Source organism: Mycteria americana, chromosome 10, assembly GCF_035582795.1.
Source record: "Mycteria americana isolate JAX WOST 10 ecotype Jacksonville Zoo and Gardens chromosome 10, USCA_MyAme_1.0, whole genome shotgun sequence".
NCBI lineage: Eukaryota > Metazoa > Chordata > Aves > Ciconiiformes > Ciconiidae > Mycteria > Mycteria americana.
In genome coordinates, this window is record NC_134374.1 from 23273892 (window position 1) to 23291207 (window position 17316).

Consider the following 17316-nt stretch of genomic DNA (forward strand, 5'->3'; position numbering starts at 1 on the left):
CTATGTACTTTCTCTATGTTTATTTTCTATAGGAGTATATGGAGTTAAGAGAGTAATTAAAATCTATCCAAATATAAGATTAGCTAAATATGTAGGGGATACAACCGATCTCCGAAGGATCCTTTCATTATTCCACTTCCGAATTTCCACAAAATGTTACCTGGTGTGGACCAAAGTGACTTACAGATTAGTTCATGGATATGCATTTAGTTCCGATTGCTTTCTGTGCTCCTGATCCAAAACCACTGAAATCAATTGAAAGACTCTGGTTTTGCAACAGTTCTATTGCAGAATTTCATCTGCAGTGAGGTCAAAAGGACAAAGCAATCTCCTCCTTCACATGAGATCCAGGGCCTTCATGTTCATTCAGTCTCCTCTATAGCGTTGCATAGAAAGCTTATAGCCAAATATTAACACGTTCTTTAACCAAGTTATTAACACTTAAAATACCTTCAGTGTTAAATCCCCTGTACTTTTTTCTTTCTATCCCATGACTCGGTTGGGTCAGTTTCTGACCACCACTGACTATCTATGTTTTAAGACTCTCAACAGCATCACTCCAAGATACACAATGAATTGAACAGAAAGACCATCTGCTCTGAAAAAAAGGGCAGCTGAAACCAGTGTTTCAGAATAGGACATTATGAAAAATCAACAGCAGAAAAAGAAAGTTTCCAATTTTGCTCACAGTCATATAACAGAACTAAGCAATCATCCTAAGCACTTAAATAAAAATGTTCTTTGCCCACTTGATGTCTGTAGATTTGTTTACTATCACTCAAATTCTCATAGCGCTAGACATCAAAGGGGATTATTTTGGAAATAATGTGACATCATCAGATAAACTACTTTGTGTGCGTAAGATGCTAAAAGAGAGCTTCTAATCAGAAAGCAGAAAAATGAACAGCAGCGTCAAAAAACCCTCCAAACAAACAACTTCCCTCAAAATAGGTGTTTAGAGGTTAAAAAAAAAAAAAAAAAAAAGAGGTTTACAAGGCCAGAGGATCTACTAAACCCCTATATCAAAACATGGTCAAGAATATCTTAAGGAACTTTTTAAACTTGAAAGACTTTTTAAAACTTGAAAGACAACTCGATGACCATTCAACACAACAAATGAAACCTGCAATTGTTGTCTACAATGGAATGCTATTTGTGTATTTAGTTATTGTGTTGTTATTGTCAATGACAGATCAATCTAGATGAGGGGGAAAAGATGAGGCTGTGTAGCCACACAGCCCCAAGTACCTGAAGGTGTCAAAGAGAAATTCTGGGGCAGCAGAGCATGGGGGGGGGGGGGGAATGATAATCACAGAATAGGCACAGCAAGAAATTCTGCAATAAATTCAATGTGTTCTGCATGCAGCGTACAGATCAGCTCTGCTGCAGCAACTCTAACATGCTCTGGTCATACCAGCCTGTTGCACACAACGCATAGCAGCTTCAACCTTTCTTGGGACTCCCTTGCCTGACTGCGCAAGTGCTAAAGGACTGAATTGTTCAAGCATACTATCTGCAGTGCAGGCCTTCTAACACCCAGGAATCCCAGACAAACATACTGCATCTGCCAACTCAGCCTCCCTGTTCCTCCTTTCTTCTCCCTGTAAATCAATAACCCACTCCTATTAAGGGTTTACACTTTGAGATACAACTTCTTTGTGAGCCAGCAGCAGGTGGGCATAAGATGTGGTGTGCGATGATCTTTCATCTTTCATTTTTTCCCCTAGAAAGCAGATGGATGGAACACCTATTGCTACCCAACACTGGCAGGACAGTAACTTACAAATAACCATATCTCCTTCCGAAATCATCCACCCATCTCAGAGAACTGAGAGGCACTGGGAGGATGGCTACATTCACATACCTTTTGTTACATGCAGGTAGAGGACAACCAGCATAAGCAAGGTTCCTACTTTTGTTTGGCTGACAGACATTTAAAAAGTGGTTACACAGAAACAGACAAACTTGCTGTAGGTTAGGAAAAGCCAAGGCAACAAGATCTATCTAACTACACTTCCAGATGCAATATAAAACCAAAAATCATTCAGACCCTAATACAACACACTATTTAAATCAAATGCAATGCTGGCAGAGCAAGTCCCTAATCTAGCCGGCTTACATGCCAGACTTAGCAGCAGAGATGCTCAACCCTGCCAGGCATTTAACTTTCTGTTAATAGCCAAGTTTGGGGGAAAAAAAAAATAGAGCTTATACTATTATAAACTTCACATGAATGGATAAAAAAAAGTTCTTATAAAGAGTTTCTATCTGGATCAGAATACACCAGCATAAGAACTTGCTCAGCTTATCTTCATTCAGAGAACGAGTTCTTAAAATGTATTTAATGGTCTACTGCCATACTCTGAACTACTCTACAACAGTCACTGCATTATTCAGTAAAGATGCCTACAATAAATATATCACAAGTATTTTTTTTGTTTCATTTCCACACCAACATGAATACAGATTCTTCCAGTATAATGAAGGGTTAAACTTTTCAGTCAGTAAGATTAAAGGCTAAAATTGTAAACCTTTAAGGATGAATAACTAAGAAGATGGAACAAACAGTTTATTAGAGGACTGCTGGTTGGGGAGGGCAGTGCAATTTTGAAGAAAGCATATTAGAAAAGGCAAGATAAGTGAATGATCAGAAACCCCTCATGCAAGACAAAAGTATTTCATGAAATTGCAAGAGAGACTTTCTTAAGTTCCAGCAGGAAGAAACAGACTTGTTAGAACCAAAAATCAGCTGTGCAACAAGTAAGGCAATTTATAAAAACAAAGCAGAAAGAAGTGACAGTGATTACAGTCCTGATCCAAGACAAGAAATCTTAGTTCTAGTGTATGATAGCAGGATCAACTAACCTTCCTAAGTACTTCTGACTATGAGAGCAAGCAAGGTTTGCAGTGTGTTACAGTAATCATTCTGGCCAAACCTTTTCTGAGGGCTCCTTCTGAAAGACGCACGGTGGCTGCGAAAGCAACGCATCACCCCTTCCCGCCGGTACAGCCCGGAGCCAGAGCGCGGCACGCTGCTGTGCCACACACACCTGTAAGGCAGCGGGGCAGCAGAAGGTGCGGCACATTCAGCAAGTCTGACGGCGAGAGCGCAAAGTGCGCTGACAGATAGCTTTGTTACGTATCTTAGTTCTCTGCAAGACAGTCAGAACAACCTCGTAGCAGGTAGAAATAATTTCTTAACGATGAGACGCTCAACTCAAGGTATTTTGAGAAGTCACCTATCAATACATGAAGTGCCACATAAAAAACACCAAATAAAGCCTTACAAACCTGCAAAAAAAATCCACAGGCCTACAAATACATATTTCAATAACAAGCTCCTGCAACAGAGAAAACACAACGCTGAGTTCATTACGTTAGGCCCTGTTTTATGTATTCATATTCTGCTGGTTTCTAACTGCCAGCATTTTACTACCTTGTTCTGTTTGGGGGTTTTGTTGTTGGTTTTGGTTTGTTTTTTTTCTTTAAACATGTATTTTAAGTCTCACTGGAAAGACTTGACATATTTTCCTACTTGTATTTTTCAATATTATCTCAGAATCTTTTTAGAGAATTGCCCTCCTTCAGCACACAACAATGTTCAGAAGTATGAGGACAAGAAGAGGCAGCTCCAGAAACCTGCAGCAGTGAAGCGAGGTGCCTTCATCAACTTTGCAAAAAAACAACAGGGATAACGTTTCACAGACACCGGACATTTTCTGACTAACTGTTACAAAAACAGTCTATTAGCTATCACATAAAACTTGTACTAGGCAAAAACAATTGTTACATGTGTAAGAAAAAGCATAATGTGTAATATTTTAAATGTACTGATTAGAAGTTCTAAATGAAACTCAAAATATTTTTTCTTTAAACTAGCTTGATCTTCTTAATTAGCAATTCTTAAATTACTGTAACATACAAGTAACTAAATCCTCCTACTGGCACAATGTCTGTGCCAAGAGCTTTCTTACAGCCACCTTTTTTTTTTTTTTTTAATTACAAATACATAAATATTCCTCCTTGGCTACCGGTGGGGAATAATACAAGTCAGCTCGTCAGCTGACATATAGGATTTCAGGAAGTTATCTGTGAGACAGAGAAAGCACAATCTGAATACGACACGGTTGCTTCATAGAGGGTTACAACTCACACTCTGCTCCAGTGAGGACAAACGCAACAGCAGAGTAACCGTATTTGCCCGCCTGAGCAACCTGTCTGTAGGGCAGCAACCACGTCAGTGGCTAGCCATGACCTCTATTCACAGCTTCAACAACTCCCACTTAATCCAGTCATCCCAATGAATGCCAACAAAATCTTTCTTCCACAGCACAGTTATTTCTATTCTGTAGATTAGTTGCCCAGAGAGGCTGAGAGTCTCCATCGTTGGAAATACTCAAAATCCGACTGGACACAGTTCTGGACAACCAGCTCTAGCTGACCCTGCTTAAACAGAGGAGTTGGACTAGATGATCTCAAGAGGACCCTGCGAACTTCAACAATTCTGTGATTCTGCGAAACACATTAGATCTGGAACTCTGTACACATACAGTGTAAAATAATTTTGATTAACTTTTAAAATAAAGTGTTCTGTGTTAATTCCACTGTCCACACAGGTTTGGAAAGAGGAGAGAAAAATGACTCAATGTTCTGTTGACTGAAAGTAACATGAAGGCACCCCAAGCTAAAAGCTCTCTTGTCACAGACTGGACAGAAATAAAATTACATGCTGAGAATGTTACTCACTTACATGGCTATGAGAAGTATCAAAAAAATTAAAGACTTTTAGTAAGGACACCAAGATAGTTCATATAGCCATATAAGCTCATGTAGGAAATTTAGTTCATGTCCATAGCAAATGCAATTTAAACTAAATTTCTGGATTATTCCAAAGCCTCTCTCTTTATAAATATGTATGGAAAATTTTCCAAAAATCAAAGTTGATTTCCACGGTTTGGGAGAGAGGCTTTAGAATAATCCAGAAATTTACATTAAATAGCATTTTTTTATTTATATATATATGTGTGGGTGTATATTGTATCAATCAATACGTGTGTATATATACATATTAATTACATAAATCCCAGATTTAATCTAGCTTCCACTTTTATTTACAGGGTAGCTGAAATGTGTAACCTGATATAATATGAGAACTGATCACAGGAGCCTATGCCTGGGAACAACAGTGAGGAAGACTAATAACAGTGAGTGCAAAACAATGTGGAAAAATAGTATTGAGATACTTTCAACTAAAAATCAGAGCTACCTCTGTTCAAAATACTATTAGGCCTTGAAGGGCTTCATCCTACCAGAAACAAACAAACAAACAAAAAAACACGTAAGGTGGCATTCAAAAGAGTAATCACAACCTTCTGGCATGAAGAACATTTCTACTTCTTAGCACAGGAAACCCTGAACACTCCTACAAGCTGGTGAGATGTATCAGGTTGAGTCTTGAATAGAATAACTGAAAGGAAAGTGCACTGATGATGCAAAACATGACATACTTCAGTACATTCTAGTCATAAACAGACTAGACTGCACATACTTTTAGACCAAATAAAATAGATAACATCTTGATTCTAAAAATATACTTTTCACCCAAAGCCCCCAAAGTAATTTTTCCTTTGTTTTTCCTTATTTAACCATCAGGTATTCAAGCAAAATAATCTATTTTATAGGAGGAGTGCAATAAAAAAAAATCCAAAATCATTAGAGGAGATGACCTCAAAATTCTAAGTCTACCCTACACTTTGTGTGTCACACACAACTACAGCTAGTGTTGAGGGCAACTGAACTTGTGAACTGAAGTGGAAAAAGATTTCAAAATATTTAAGATTTTCACCTGATTCACTGATACGATCCATCACAGAAGCTACCTAGCTCAAGAAGGACAGAAAACTAGTTGAATTGCTAGGAAAAATCTGAAGGAACATATATTAAGGATCTTTTCAATACTTACATTCCCACTGTATATTATAAAATACATTTTGTTTCAATACTTCGGTGTTTATGTGCCAAACCCTTAACTAATACTGTCACTAGAAACCTTCAATTAGTGACAATATTAATGGAGCTTTACATAGCAGAGATAGTAGAACACATGCATAATATAGCTAGATACCTCAAGTTTTACACATTACTAGTAAAAAGCCCATTAATAAAGAATAATCCAATAAAAGCACTGTTTGTGATGGCATTACCATACTTTTTAGTATAAGTAAAAAGAGTCTCCCTCCTAAATAACTACTAAATGCTTAGGTTCTAACATATTGCTGCAAGCTATCATGGTTATAACTGTTAATCCAATACACCTTTTATACAAACCCATAAACACACGAGTGGAAAAATAGCACAGATGTTCATCTCTAATGCAATTTCCATTCAATTTCCTAAGTGCAGTCCCTGTGTGCAAACTAGCTTAACGTTATGTTTAGCTTGCAAATTCTTTTAATAAATAATGAATGCAATAAAACTGGTAGATCAATGGCAAGCTGAGAAATCATAAAAAAAGCCTTTTGTGCTCATGCTGTTGCCGATTTCAAACTTTAATCCAGCGACAGATCAATACTACTTTTTCTTTTTAACCCATCACATAAATAGCAGATAGACTAGATGTAGGTTAAATGCTGTTACCAGATATCAATTTCCAGAAACTTGATAAGATCAGACACAACTGCAATCGAACATTTTATACCTTAACATATACACAACAATATACACTGCTAAACATTACACTTTAAGGCACTGCACAGTAATAAAGCGAGCACTGTTCATTTGTTTTGGTTTTTACTTTTTGGGGAAGTGGTATTTCTAACTGAGTCAAGAAAGGCTCTGACACAATTTATTTTAGCGAGCAAAATGGGCTTAGCAGGTCAAGATGTACTGACAAGGAAATATAATCTCCCCACGCTTCCTAGTGACAATAAACTTTATACGTGCACCCAAAACAACAACATAGCTACCAAAGAGAAAGGAAAGCAAACAAATTTATATTTTACAGGATTTGGATATTGGAACCTTCTGGGGCAGGTATCAAAGTACTTTAGTTAATAGGTATCGGTGTTCCTTACAGGTTGGAGAATGGGGAGAGAGGGGAAACCCTATTACTAAGTCACTTTGGATAACCACGCTTTACCAAGAGGGAACAAAGATCAAAAGCGTGTAGCCCCAAGGGACAGTTCTAATATCAAGCAGGATAAATCTAAATCACTAAGAATCATTACCAACTGATGTACTTGTGCTTGGTAATGAATGTTTAATCGTAACACAAAAATCTTGCCTTAGCTTACACCAAAGGAAGTTACATCACAAACAGCAATAACTCTAAAGTATCCTCATTATGTTTGGTTTTGCTATTAGCCTTGTTCACATAAATAATCATTAAAATGCTGTACTTCCATACACCTACAGGGTTTTATTACACTGATAATCACATGAAGAACTTATAAAAGAAACTAGATGGGAACTTTCTAGGTATTTTTAAGTAAGGATTTGGATAATTTTGTTGGTAACTCCAGAAAATCCAAAATGACCATTTCTGGAACAGGCACAGAAAAGATTAAAGATCCTACATTCAGCAAGAACAAGATCAGACCCAAAAACGTGCCTGTTTGAAAACATCACATACGCGTAATTCTTTCAAACACAGCTTTTAAGCAAATATGTCCCACCTTTGACGAGAAGAGCTCAGATCCTAGAAATATTTATAAGTTCTTTGCCCTTGTTCTGGCAAATTTCCACTGGCATGAAAGGGAAGTTCACCTCAGCAAAGTCAAAACAGGGACTTTATGGCCCAGATTTCAACACCTTTTTAATATTGATACTGACAAACAACTCTTACACAATGTGAATTCGAGCCTGTAAGCAATGAAATAAACAAGATAAAAATCTTTAAAACATCTCAGAACACTCATTTTAAGTGTTCTCTGCAAAATTACCAAGGTCGGTAGATACTAGTTTCTCACTCTAAGGCCACTGCCATAGAACAAAGCATGATTTTCTAATTCAGTGATTTTTGCTGTGCTCCTCAGTTCTACCCAAGTTGATTTTCACCTGCCTTTAAAACAAATGCACACACACAAACAGAGGCTGCGTGTCCAACCGTAGCCCCAGTGTGAGAATAATTTCCCATCTACAGAGCTGGTCACTTCTGGAAGCTTTCTAAGTATAATGCTATTGCCACACATTGATATATTGGTGAAAGAAAGGCAAATATAACAATGCTAAAGCTTAAACTCATTTGAATAAACTGTGCATTTCTATTACATATATTGTTTCCTTTATCAAATTGGAACTACTGGAGCAAGAATACCAAGAATGCCAACATAAATCTAGATCTGTTACAGCCAGTTTCTCCAATTTATTCTCAGAAGCCTTAATGACAAAAAGTCAAAGTTCTTCTGTTTGGGGGAGAGATTAGCAAAAGGAACATTCGTGATAATTTTTAGCATTAAAATAAACTGTCATAGAGAAAGAGATCAGGTTTAACAAAACGATTGAAGCAAATCACAAAATACTATTTTATCTTCTAAAGACAAACAAGGAAGACCACAAGTGGTTTTATAAAGACTAAAGAATAAAAGCCAATAAAAACTGTGCGTAGCCTACTTGGGAAATAGATCTTCATTATTCATGGCACAGTACTTTACACTTTGTGCAATCTTTTCTAGAATTTAAAACCGTTCCACAAAGACACATTCCAACCTCTTTTATGATTTGCGTTCCACAGGTTCTGCTCCAAGATAATGGATACCAGACCATACAGATCAGAAATTAACAGTGATCGACAACTTTTCTAACATATCTGGCACTAAATGGTAAGTAGTAACAGAAACATAATAAACAAGTTTTCCTATTTTAAATCTAACAGATGTTGAATCCAGACACATGTAACTTTAAAAGAAAATTATTAATAAGAATTAAAAAAAAGAAAAAGCCTTACTTCAGCCTGTAATCAGTTTGGACACAATTATATTCTATTTATAGCAACACTTCTAACATGTTCTAGTCTTATATTATTTATTCGGATCATTCCTATTACAATGAAATATTAATGTTGAGAAAGTGGTTACTCTATTAAGGAGCTACCCTATGTTTAGATTTTAATATTGATCTCCACTATTTTGGAATAATTAATCATGCTGTACAAAACTGTATTTGTCTGACTTTGTGTTATAATATGATCAGAAGTTTAGCATCTTCCCCACAATGATGCCATGATTAAATTTCTATTTTGACCTATTCCTAAAGGCAATTTAGTTATTCCAACAGAAGGGGGAAAAGGGGATACCGCCACTTTAAAAGCTTCAATCTCTTTGACATTGCTGGCAGTGTATGGGAACATTAATGCATCTGTCATGATAACAAGCTAAGAATAACATCTAGACATCAAACCGAGCAGAGAATCCATCTGAAGTGATTCATTCAGATCTGTCTCATTGATTTATTAAACACAGGGCAACATCTGCAGCCTCACAGAGCCGCTTGGCAAAATTAATGCAAGATCAATTCAAATGGAAAAAAGTGCAAAAGAGATAAATCAAAACACAATTTGCATGCAGTTCCACAATCAGGCTTATTGGGTGCAAATGCTCAATTTCCCTCCCAAAGCAAATGAGTTTAAATGTTGTTTTATCTTTGTAGAATTGTGTGATTTGAAGTGACAGTGAAGAGTTCTGCAGGTTGAAATGGTGAAAAGAAAAAAAGGAGAAGAAATGCTTGCAAAGACCTTTTGAATATGCAACAAGAATATCATTAATACCTAATTGTTTAGCTTTTTTGTCTTTGCTACAAAAACACAGTATTCTTCAGTTGTAGAAGTCTCAGTAGAAAATTACATATGTATTATGCATATACACATGCAGGAAACATATAAATACTCCATTTTGGAGGAAAAGCATGTTACGCTTCAAATGGGGAGCTCTATTGCTATGAAAAAAGAAGGGAATTTTAATCAAGGCTTCTCCAGATTAGATATGCTTCTGATGAAAATATTCAAGTATTTCAGTAGTTTTGAACAAGCCTAGACTTTCAAGATGTCCAAAAAGAAAGCGGTTTTCTTCCAAAAGTATAATTAATCTGCTCAGAAAGTGGAAAAATTCCTTTCTGCATCTCTAGCAGAATCCACTATGCTAGTGATCTCTCTCGAGAATGTTTTAAGTGAGTCTCCTCTCCAAGGAAGGAAAGGAAACTGAGAAATTGATCATTGTTTTTATTTTAACATGCTACCGCCTCCAAAATTCACACATTTGACCAATGCATACCAAATATTTACTTAACCAAAGAAGTTTATATAATCAGATGTCCACATTTAAAATCAATATACAAGGAAGGTCCGTGCAGTGCTACATGACTGGATTGCTTTAATTATAATCTTGACATCATTCTCCTAATAAAAGACAGAGTATTGCTGACTATAGGGTAGCTTTTAATAGACAACATGACTAGACCCTCATTATCTCATAAAATAAAATGTCTGCATTTACTGCTTAAATTCATTTCTAAAGCCTTTTATTGTTTGTGAATAGCCAAAGTAATACAAAATATTAGCTTAACTGGATACTTTAAATCATAAAAAATAAGCCATGTATTGAAACGCTGTTTTCTTCTTACTATTCACTGAATAATCCAGACCAACACTATGCTTTTGCAGTAGCCAAAAGCATCCATCAAACACAGAAACCCTGCAGAACAGGTTACGACCATACTCATATAATCCTAATTTTAAGGACTGATATATTTACCATCACAAAAATGTTCTCACTACAGTTTTAAATTTCTTTCTAAATAAAACCTCAGTACAGTTCTCTAAGTAAACCTTATGCTTTACTACTAGAATTAAGCATGTGTCCATGATTTAAGTAATCTTCTAAAGTATCACAAATTAGTAACTAAATTTTGTAAATACGTTGTACTCACTATTCACTTGAAGATGCTACCTGTAATGAAATGAACAGTTAGTTTCATTTTACAAATCTTGCTTCCGAATAGATTACATGATGATGGCTAACGACAATCAAAGTTAGGAACATTTTGTTTACATGTGAGCAAAAATTATAGATGTACTCTTTAAAAAAAATGCAAAGGTCAAAGATGCTAGATACAGGTAACTAGTGTTACATACACAGAACATAAACATACAAAAAAACTTTTGCTTACAGGTATATTTCTTTGCAGCTCTTATGAGCTCTGTAGACAAGCTCAACTACAAAAATGCAATAGACTAAGCAGGAGAAGTAGAAGTTCTCTTTTTTTTCAATTATATAATTGATGGTTTGCATTCCAATTAAAAAAAATAATTTAAAAGTGTACACTAACATAATAGATGTCGACTTTTAAAAGTCAACTAACATTGAAAACCATGATAGCCAGCATTTCTTATTGCTTTTTCTGGCAGCTCTCGAGTCTAACGCAGTATTTCTACAGTATTCAAGTCTCTATAAATTAAAATAAATATATATACTACAAAAGCAATGCACAATATTCCAAGTCGAAAGTAACGTTTGAGTCATGCAGTGCAACAATGCATATTGAAGGGTTTACTTCTAAAAGATCGCATTTTTTCAAGATTTTACTTCCCAGGTACAGAGCCTAAATACTGTATGTATAGCTGTAACAGTTCTACCACGTTTTATTTGTTTGGTACCATGCACTGCAGTGGTTCCCAGGTCATTTGACAGCAAACAAAAATTAGATCACTCATGTATTTAGCTATTTTTATCTATCATTCTCTCCCATTAAGTATGGGCTGTTCAAGGAAAAAAATAATCTGTAAATAAAATGACATATTAAGCATTCAATTAGCATGATGGAATACAATTAACATTGTTAAGTTACAATACTTGAGAAAAGTTTCATATGTGCTGATAACACTTATCATGCATTACACCTGAAACCGTGAATGCAAAATACATTGAGATCAGTAGGTTATTGGAACCAGTGGCATTTTCAAGAGATATAAACAAAGGTTGAGCAATATTTCAGTAAATGGAAAACATTTTAGGAAAGGTAAAGGGATCTGCTATTCCTGAACAGGTAAAAATACACAGTGTTTTCATAACTACGCAGGGAGAGCTTGTGCTGACACACATGTTGAATGCACATTCCGAGTCAAGAGCTTTGACTCCACTCAGACATGCTTCTGCCCTATTAAATCCCCTCTCAGCAGTGCTCTTGCCATATCTTCAGTCTTGGACCAGGTCTTCGTTCCTCTGACTGCTCCTTTCAGACCCCCTCAGAGCATCACTTGGCTCCTCACTCACAGCTCCCCTGGCCTCCCTTCTTAGCTGCTCCTTGCATTACTTATTCCCTTATCCTAGCACGGCCATAAGTCTTTGTCAAAGGAGAAAAAAAAAGTCGTGAAATACAAGTTTTATACATTTAGCACTTCAGCATTTCTTGATCTTAAATCACTGGTTGTAAGAGAGCAGAAATCGCCAGATTGCATCTAAAAGCTGTGCCATCAAATCAGATCCCGCATTTCCCTAAGGAAAAACTTTGGCACGGTCACAGAAATCAAAAAGACTTATTTCTTTAACGGTCAACTTCCATGCTAGTCGAGTTTCAGAAACATTTCAGATAAGCATTTACACATTAAATGTGTCCCTTAGTAATCTTACATTATTTTTATTCAAATACGTTAGTCTCAGACCTTACTTCTAACACCATCATTTTAATTAGGCAGTAGTTGTGATGTCACGGAGGTGCATGACATGGAAATAAACAGGCAGCGGGAGAAGGTGTTAGAGAAACAGAACACAAGCAAGAGAAAAGCACATACTTCAAATAAACATATCTAGGAATTGAGTGCAAGCATCTCTAAAATGTCACCTTTAACATAAAATAATTTTAAACAAAGCAAATAATGCTATTCAAGAATGGACGTCCGGTCTGCTCCTGCTTCAGCTCACAGCAGCGAGAGCAGGATCAGGCCCCAAATTAGTGCGTTCTTAAGGTGCTCGTAAAAAAAAAAAAGAAAAGAAAAAACTACCACACCCAATACGTACAGTGATAAACGGTTAGAAATAGTGACTCAAAAAACAAAGTTACTAAATATTTGCACGCTGCAAGTCAGATATCGCACTCAAAGCTCGCTGCAACCTCTGTAAAGAAAGTTTCCTGCCAGACAGAATGCAGGAGCACACCGAGATGCAAATGTTTCTGAAGAGGCACCTCACGAACTGCTAAATTAGGAAATGTCATCTCCAAGCACCCTGTCTTACATCCTACCCCACTGCACTATGTATTTCTATTAAGCCCCGAGAGGGTTTTTGTGTTTATTAGATCATTATCATTTCTAAAGGCAGCAGCTATGAGGTCACAAACCAGGATTATAACCCCAAGTATGAAGGACCCAGCAGGGATCTCCCATGAATACAACCCGCTCTGGGCTTAGTGATTTAAGCGCGACAGGGCAGGGGCTACGGCCACGCCAGACCTCTCGATCGCATGACGTACAATTATTTGGGAACGAGAGCGAGCAACAGTTCGCCCGGAGCCGCCCAGCCTCCCCCGGCGGGCATCTGCCGGCCGGCCGGCAGCCGGCTGCCGTGCCGCAGCCTGCGCTCACCCTCTCGGGAGCGAGGAATCCTGAGGAGAACTGGAAGTTTCAGAGGAAGAAAAATAATGGAGAAAACTTTGGGGGGGGGGGGGGTTAGGAGGGTATACGGGAACTATCAGCTCTCCCTGCTAGGGGAAAAGTTTGCAGACGGGCGCGCGGAATCGCCCCGCTGCTCGGCGGTCCCAGCCAGCTCGGGGGCTGCAGGAATCCTGCGAAGTTTTCCATGTCGGCACCGCCGCGGCGCTCACCTCCCCCGCCCGCACCACCGCACCTCAGCCCCCGCTCCCCGGGCAGCGCCCCGGCCCGGCCCGGCCCGGGGCTCCCCCACCCCCCCCACACAGCGGGAGCCCGCGGGGAGAGGGGAGGGGACGGGACGGGACCCGCCGCCCCCCACCCCGGGCACGGCTCCCCGCGGGCCGCCGGCCCCCAGCGGCCGGAACGGAGCGGGCGGAGAAAAAGCAAAGTTTTGCGGCTCACCTCGCGTTGGTGCAGTCGTTGTACAAAGTTTCGAAGTCCTTCCTGGTGATGAGCTTGCAGCGGTTGACGCCGGGCTGGATGGCCCCCAGCCCCCGCAGGATGCGGACCTGCTCCACCGTGCACACCACGGGCGATATATCCAGCCGCTTCAGCTTGGTGTAGACCGTGTGCAGCCCTCCCACCAGGTGCTTGAGGAAGAGATCAAAGACCTGCGGCAGGCAGATCAGCTCCTGCCCCTCCACGAGGAACGAGGCTACCTTCACCCCGTGCAGGTCGACCATCTTACACTCGTTGCCGCCGCCCCCGCCGCCGCCGCCCGCGCCGGCCCCGCCGCTGCCGGCGGAGAGGAAACTGTTGACGAGGCTGTTGGTGAGGCGCGGGGACTCCGCGGGGCTGGAGTACAGCGGGTCCGCCCGGAACAAGCCCGCCGAGCCCCCCGCGCCGCCGCTGGAAGTTGCGGCGATGACGGGCGGCGCGGAGACAGCCATGGCCAGCCTGGCTCCCCGCCGCGGCGCGGCTCGCCTCAGCCCCGCTCCCCTCGCGCGCACTCTCGCCGCGCTCTTTGCGGTACTACTAAAAACAGAGCCGCGCGCCCGCCCTCCCACACGCAGCGGCCGCCGCCAGCCGCGCGCCCAGACCCCTCCCCAGCGCCGCCGGGGGGAAGAGTGACAGCGCCCTCCAGCCAATGCGCCCCGCCCGCCTCCAGCGCGGCCTCGGCGAGTGGCTGCCGGGCGGCGGGGCGGGGCGGGGCAGCGCCGGCCGCAGCACCTGGGCCGCGGGGCGTGAGGCGGCCGGGCCGGGGCGAGGGTGCCGGCGGGGGGAGGCCGGCGCCGGCTTCGCGCGTGGGAGTGTGAGGAGAGCCCGCCCGGTTCGTGCTTCTCCTCGGCTCCCGAAAACTCTCTCTCTGCGCCACGGGGTAGGAAAGTTTCGGTGGGCTCTCCCTTGCGCCGTGAGGGGACCCCGCGGGCGCGGCCCCGGCGCTCTGAGGGAGAGGAGGGCAAGGCTGGGGCCGGCCCGCCGTAGGGCCGGGTGCCGTCCCTCTTTCCCAGGTAGTTTCAGCGGTCGCTGCGCTCTGGTACGTTCCTGAGTGTTAAAACACCTGTGCCCTGCCACAGCTGAAAGAAAGCGGGAGAGACGGGGAGCGGGGACAGAGGGCAGCGGTGCCAGTCTCCCTGAGGTAAATAATACATCCGACTTGCCACTTACTGAGAGACCAACAACGCGTGGTCACTCTTTGCTGTGACTAGACGGTGGAGGCAGGGGCAGCGTACCGCGAGTGATTCGGGTCTAAGGCAAACGAAGCCCCTCCACAGAAGGCAGCGGGTGCTGCGCTGGCAGGACGGAGGGAGGTTGAGAGAGACGTGGAAGTTGGTGATCAGTCACAGGAGGCAAAGTCCGTTCTCGGGCGGTCTTGTGTGTAACTGCTTGGATTTTCCAGATTCAAGTGCGGCATCAGTTGTGTTTTAGATACAATGGCATCGGTCTTCTTCTCATGCCTGACTGTAAGGCAGCCTCCAGAAGCACCATATGGTACCTCATTCGGTTGCATAAAAGTAAAACCCAGCAGTCCTGGGAACCAGACAGATCCTATGTCTCCTTCACCTGAACCAGTTGACACAAGAACTGCGAAGCTTTGTGCATCCCTTCTCCCTGAACTAGTGGACCTGAAAGATGGTCAGACAAATTTCACATAAAGGAGTTGAGTCTGACAGATACATACCCAGCAGCAGCCAGGACACACTGGCTAGGTTGGTTATTTGCTTCTTAGCTTCTCTCAGTGTACTTAGGTTACACCTCTTTTTCCAGCCTCTTTCCTTTCTTCCTTTGTATCACCATCCTTCTTTCCTGTTTGTTTCCACTTTTTTTCAGTCTTCTTTTATCTTTCCCTCTTTCCTAATCCTTTAACTTCTTCCCTCCCCCTCCCTTTTTTTAGCTTCCTCCTAAAGCATTCAGTAAGCAAAGCAAGCAGAAAAATATAAACAAAACTTTTCAAGTGCATACCAAACAAGCAATACCAACAGAGCATTTCAACTGTTTCCATGATCCCACTGCCTGTGTATGCCATCTTCTCCTTCCTTTTGTTAAGCTTGCTTATTTAGGCACCCTTTCTGCAAAGTTTAATATTTTTGCATTATGAGTAATCCCATTTTAGATGAGGGGAGATGACTGTATGCTAACTAAATTGCTATATTTGTTAACTTAAACGATCTAAATTACACTCTGGAGGAACCTCACTTTCTCTCCATGGATTATATGTGTGTTCTAAAAAGACTAGCCACTCATTTTAGGCCCCTAGCCTAGCTGCCAAAAACCAAGGCAGAATTTTCACATAAGCTAGGTTTAAAAGAATACCTTTTAATAAGAATGCTCATATTTCCTAAACTAGTTCATGCATCTTTCTAGGATCAGAACCTTGGATTGGAAGCTCTGTGGGGCAGGGGCTATTTACTTTGGCAAAGTGTTTCGTACAATTGAGCCCTAAACTCCTGTGAGATTTTTACATACTGGACATGATAGAAATAACAAATAACTGACTTCAAATAGAAACTTTTGGGGGTTAATTTACTGGACATAATTGCTATTAGGAGATTTAATAAATCAGATTTAAACATTTGTCACTGACTTTGCCCTTTTAAAGACATTTTTTGCTTTGAGATTAATGTGACAATCAAATTCCACTGTGAGAATTCTTTTTCCTTTTTGACTTTAATGTCTTCCATAAGCTAAACATATTTCTAAATAAGACTGAATTTTTGCAAGGCCAGAGGAAGCCTTGCGCATCAACACCCAGCAAGTTGGAGTGGCATGAAGCAATATAAAATCATAAAGGCTGTAGTAAAAACAGTACCCTTGAGAGGTGACTATCCATGGAGAGAAGAACTGCTCTTAAACTCTGAAAATGCTCAAGGTTTGAGAATTAATACCAGGCAGCTATCCAGTTCAACTAAGCATATACAAATCAACTATATCAATTAATATTATCATTTCTCTGTAATTCTGTTAAAGACAAGGCAAAGTTACTAGAGCCTTTACTAAATCATCCAGTAATATCTTGTCAGTTATAAAGTATCCAGATGGTTTATTTGAATGGAGTCCAGCAGTATGTAATTTGTATGTGTACAAACTAGTAAACCTCCCTATAGCTGAAATAAGTATTTTAGAATATTTATTTAAAATTAAAATTTAAATATTTTTGTTCATTTCAGACTGGTATGCAAAATACTCTCTTTTCTTAACACTGCCAGCTATAAAAATATTGGTGTATTGTATATTAGTCC

At 40.5% G+C, this 17316-nt stretch overlaps 1 protein-coding gene across 3 annotated transcripts in view; it reads right to left on the minus strand.

The window, feature by feature from the left end:
- The window catches only part of DACH2 (dachshund family transcription factor 2), a 315443-nt gene extending 300796 nt beyond the window's left edge, over positions 1 to 14647 (minus strand). The window contains exon 1 of one of the 3 annotated variants that reach the window (XM_075513257.1): positions 14039 to 14647. In XM_075513257.1, the coding sequence (XP_075369372.1) occupies positions 14039 to 14526 (488 nt within the window). In that variant the 5' untranslated portion in view covers positions 14527 to 14647. The remainder of the gene's footprint in view (positions 1 to 14038) is intronic. The other 2 variants (XM_075513256.1, XM_075513258.1) reach the window with 2 other exon arrangements.
- Positions 14648 to 17316: the final 2669 nt, after the last annotated feature.